General features: G+C 39.2%; 1 protein-coding gene across 1 annotated transcript; it reads left to right on the top strand.

The window, feature by feature from the left end:
* Positions 1–705: 705 nt before the first annotated feature.
* LOC111969227 (CD59 glycoprotein) lies at positions 706–4825 on the top strand. The gene is made up of 4 exons (XM_023995235.2): positions 706–795; positions 3158–3239; positions 3750–3851; positions 3940–4825. Exons 2-4 carry the CDS (start codon positions 3176–3178, stop codon positions 4137–4139), a joined length of 366 nt encoding a protein of 121 aa, XP_023851003.1. The 5' UTR covers positions 706–795; positions 3158–3175; the 3' UTR covers positions 4140–4825.
* Positions 4826–5149: the final 324 nt, after the last annotated feature.

The following is a 5149-nucleotide window of genomic DNA, read 5'->3' on the forward strand; positions in this document are numbered from 1 at the left end:
ACCAATAGCCTCATTTCACCCATTCATGTCATGATAACTAATGTAAAGTAGGGTGCAGTAAGTTGGTCTTTCTTATGACTAGCATTCAGTCTATGACAACTGTATTACAGTTCTCAATTCAGTTCATGTAGTTATCTATTCCAATGAATATAGCACATTCCAAAGATGCATTGTAAAACCCAGCCAAATTTTGCCCTGACATTAATTTTCCGAAACAAACCGGTTTAGGCAGTTGTGGGGTAATCAGTTAGTCTACCTGAAGATAAGAGTTTCGGTTCAAAGAGTTGGCCATTTTGAAATGCACTTCAACCTCCAACTTGGTATGGCTCATGTCATGTGTCGATTTAATGATTATTATTTGTATTTTTTTAATCTAACCTTTATTTAACTAGGCAAGTCAGTTAAGAACAAAATCTTATTTACAATGATGGCCTACACCAGCCAAACCCGGACGACGCTGGGCCAATTGTGCGCCGCCTTATGGGACTCCACATCACGGCCGGTTGTGATACAGCCTGGATTCGAACCAGGCTGTATCGGGAATTAAGGAATGAATCAGTTATTAAATTACCAATGATTCGTAATACAGTATTATGAAATGTAAATTGTTGTACACTGAATATAACATCACACCTTAAATAATACTGAATTTACTTAATAGGTTGGTGTCACCACCAAACTACGCTCCCCAGTAGTCGGCAGTTTATTTTTCTGAAGGGGAGGGGCCATGGTTGATATATTTCGAGTTCCGAAGAACCTGCTTGCAATTTTGCTTTCGTTGTTCGAGCAAGCAGGGTAAGTAAAGACCTATTTCGTAAAAAAATTTCAATATATGAACTAACGTAACTATTTGAGTTAATGTGGTGTAGTTGGCTATCTAGCATAGCTTTAGGTACACAGCTAATGTTAGCTACCGTAACTAACGTGACCTTAGTCCTGCCAGCTGATCAAGTCTGGACTTTTTGGGCTATCACTAGCTACTGTGTTGGTCAGGTTACTGTAAACCAAAGCCATGGCAGATGCATATAGAGATAAAGCTGAAAAATGGCAAAATACCGTTGGCTAAGCTGGAACACTAGCGCGAGCCCATAGCAAACGAATGGAATGGAACGTTCGCAGAGCCTGTTTTGACTGGAGTGATGCTTAGAATTTGATTGCACCAAAAGATGTATCCCTTTTTATTTTACTACTACAATCTGTTCTTAGGACGAAACTAAAAAATAACAACTTGTGTAGTAAACATCCGCACCTCAATGGTGCCAAGTGTGCTTATGTCTGCATAACGAGAAGTAGTTAACTACAAACAACGTGGGCAGGTCTCATTGCCAACACAAACACAAAGCAAGCATTGTGAAGTAGAATAATAAACTGGGAATAGAACGTTCTGAAGGCGAGTTGGTGTTCAATAGAACTAATACGAGATGGCAGCGTGAAAAAGCCTTATATAAGGTATGTTTTTTTCGTGATTACTTCAACTATGGCAAGCAGCTTGGACGTATGGTAATATGAAACGGGGCTCCACGGCGGATGCAATGAACTCATTTATCAGGAAAAACGCATTGTTAAAAATGTGTCATGGCTTTCATTAGGAAATGCGTTTGGACGTAATCCGGAAAGTGTGTCATTGAAATGACCTAGTCATGTGACTTGCCAGTGATCTCACGATTGGGTGTGTCCGTAAATTCAATCGGAAGTGCCAGAGTTGGGCGTTCGTAAATTCAGAGCGTTGTCACATTGTCCATTCGTAGATTGAGAGTTTCGCCCTAGGAGCGCTCAGAACGCACTCTGGACGCTCTGGCCGATGAGTAGTGTTGATCCGACCGTTCTGACCTCACAACGGCAGTCAAGCACCCGAGCTAATTGGCTAACGTTGGCTAGATACTTCCAGACACAAATGAGAGAACACCTCAGTCTGACCATTTTACTCGCCCTTGCAGAGCTGGTTAGGTTGTTTTCCAGAGCGTTGGTGACTGCAACTTTGCTGCCGGCAACAATTTAATTACGCGTTTTTTGCCGACGTTTACCGACACCGGTCATATTCAACGGGTGTTGAGCTTTTGTAAATTAATCAGTTATTCTGCGCTCTGGCACATTCAGACGAGAGTGCTCTGAAATCGGAGTAGATGGCCAGAGTGACTTTACGAACGCACCCATTGTCACAATACTTAGCCGGTGCCAATATGTGTATTGTGATTCGATGTTTCAAACATATCTCCCCWTATGTCTGCTGCCTAGGGACAAGAGAGAGCCACGATAACTAGTTTGGATCAGTCAGGGAAATGCAAGTGCTGAAAACAAATAGGCGCCATAAAAAGATGGTTAACAAACTATGACGCACTAACAGTGGAGTTTTGGTGCAGGTACAGCCAACTAGCGCAAAAAATGTATATTGCGATAGTCAAAATGATATAGCGTCAAACATAATATCCCGATATGTAACTGTATAGGTTTTTACCCCCAGTCCTTAATTGACACAATAACAAAGTCACCATGCCCCTGTTTTGGTAAAACGCTGAGGGATGGGCCTGGAGAATTTATTTTATTTATTTTACCTTTATTTAACCAGGTAGGCAAATTGAGAACACGTTCTCATTTACAATTGCGACCTGGCCAAGATAAAGCAAATCAGTTCGACACATACAACAACACATGGTTACACATGGAGTAAAACAAACATACAGTCAATAATACAGTGAAAAATAAGTCTATATACAATGTGAGGTAAGGGAGGTGAAAGGCAAACAAAATATATATAAATAAATAAAAATATAAAAAAGGCCATGGTGGCGAAGTAAATACAATATAGCAAGTTAATAAAAAAAAAATAAAAAAAACACTGGAATGGTTGGTTTGCAGTGGAAGGAAGTGCAAAGTAGAGATAGAAATAATGGGGTGCAAAGGAGCAAAATAAATAAATGAAAAATGTAACACTAATTCATAAACTGCCATCAAAATGATAGTTTTAACCATGTTTTGAGGCTATACATTAAAAGAAGCTTATTTTGGGCTTTGATGGGATACAACAGTTGAAATAAGCTTATGAGGAATTTAAGTTATTCTTCAAAAATTAATGGGTATATATAATTAATTTACACGTCCAAAAATGGATTTAGCAACTAAGGAGTATAGCTTTAAATGATTCTCTTTTCTTATCCAGAAGTGACAGTCAGCAGAAATGAAAATCATGACTAATTATCCCGGGATGTGCTTAGTGTTCTGTTTTGCAATATTTGGATTGGGTAAGTAATCATTTTTCTGCCTTTAAAGTTGGTTCTTTGATACTGTTGAGTCTCCGCTAGCTCTCAAATTGAAGGTCATATAGCCATAGGGTTCACATTTACAATGCTCTGTCTAACCGTTAATAATCACTGCATACAATACGGTTTTGGAAACCTCACTCTACGTTCATAGCATGCAAAAATTAGTTTACAAATACAAAAGATGCATTTACTGTGCGCCGTTTTAACAGATTCCCACAGAAGTGTTTTGCATCGCACTTCCTGAGCTAATGAAAACTCAGGAGGAAACAAAAGCTTCCAAAAACATAAGTGGACATTTGTGGTAAAACAGTAAGTATATGTTTTGTATATGTAAAGTCTTTTTGGGATGCTATTCAAGTTGAGTTCAAGTTTTCCAAAACTGTATCGCAATCAAGGATGGAACATTTGACCAAATCACAGTAGCTAATCAAAAGGGAAGTGGAATGATGAGTCATGTGAAGGGCTAAGTGTCTCACCTTGTTTTCTCAGGCTCTGCCATCCGCTGTTTCACATGCAAGGATCAGACAGGGAACTGCACAAAAACACAGGACTGCCCTTCTGACGATGCCTGCCTGAAACTGACTGAGAGAGGTGCCGTAAAATGTGTAATCTGAATCAAATTATGAAAATCCTCCCATTTCTCTGCATTCCCCTGTAACTCGTATGTTATTTGGCACAGGGGGACAGATCACTCGGCAGTGCATCAAGGGCTCTGATTGCGACTTCAATCAATTGGCCCAGATGTTCCCATCTGTACCAAAATTCACCTTTGATTGTTGCTCCAATGACCTATGCAACGGAGCCACATCCATTGGCACTGGCAAGCCCTTGCTGGGCCTTCTTGCCTCATTGGTAGTGATGTGGTGGTGTATGCAGTAACCTCTCCTCATACGTTTTAGAAGCCCTAATGTTGCCATTCGACTCAACAGAAGCCACTGATGGAACGGCAAGCAGGAAGATGTGGGCTAATGGCTCATGCTGAAATTCTGCCGTACTTTCCTGACTTACTGCTGCACATTTGCAATATTGATTTTGACTCTTTGCACTTAATTGGATTTTTAAAGCTTTCTATGATAAACTATTTGTTGATTACCAATGCTTTGTGCTTCAGCCCAAGGGCTGAAAATAGGAAACGTGCTCACAGATGAGTTTGGAAAAGGTATATCATTCAAACAATCCTATTTTGAGGCTTGTAAAATACACTAACAATTTCCATCTAAGTGGGTTTGCTCAGAATTATGACCAAGTATTGCGCCAATAGGTTGTCTATAGTTTGCTGACCAAAGTTACTATAATGTGCTTAAATGTAAGGGATACTTTGAGAAATATGTCTGATTGAGTGGACAAAGTATTGTATAATTAAAAATGCAAATACATGATATGGAATTTGGAACTAAATGTTGTTCATTTTGGGAGAGACATTTGTTCACACACAATGCCTTCACTGCTCTTATACTGCATAGTGGCTTACCCTGGTACATAACATTGCTTTGACTGTTTTATAGGTATCTGTTAAACCAATCTGTCTTTTTTCAAGGGCACAGTATAGACCTATTAGGATTAAATATCACTTTTTAATCTCTGGACAATAAATAAAATATTACCAAAGCCATATTTGTCAGAAGGCTGTTTGTGTGTATTCTGTTTACCTACATGTTTTGATTCAGGAATTTATAGCATTGATTGACCGTGGACTACACTAATCTTAGTATTGATGAATGGAGTTTGTTTTGTAAAAGTCCTCAGCATCTTTGGTTAGAAAGAGGAGCTAGAAAAGTAGTGCAGACTGGCATAATTACCATTATTCATTTACCTCCAGTCTACAGTGTGACCCAAGGAATCCCTCTAGTGGTGAACTAATTGTGTATCTTACAAGTGAAAATTGCATT

This window comes from Salvelinus sp. IW2-2015, linkage group LG10 (genome assembly GCF_002910315.2).
Source record: "Salvelinus sp. IW2-2015 linkage group LG10, ASM291031v2, whole genome shotgun sequence".
In the NCBI taxonomy this organism is placed as follows: domain Eukaryota; kingdom Metazoa; phylum Chordata; class Actinopteri; order Salmoniformes; family Salmonidae; genus Salvelinus; species Salvelinus sp. IW2-2015.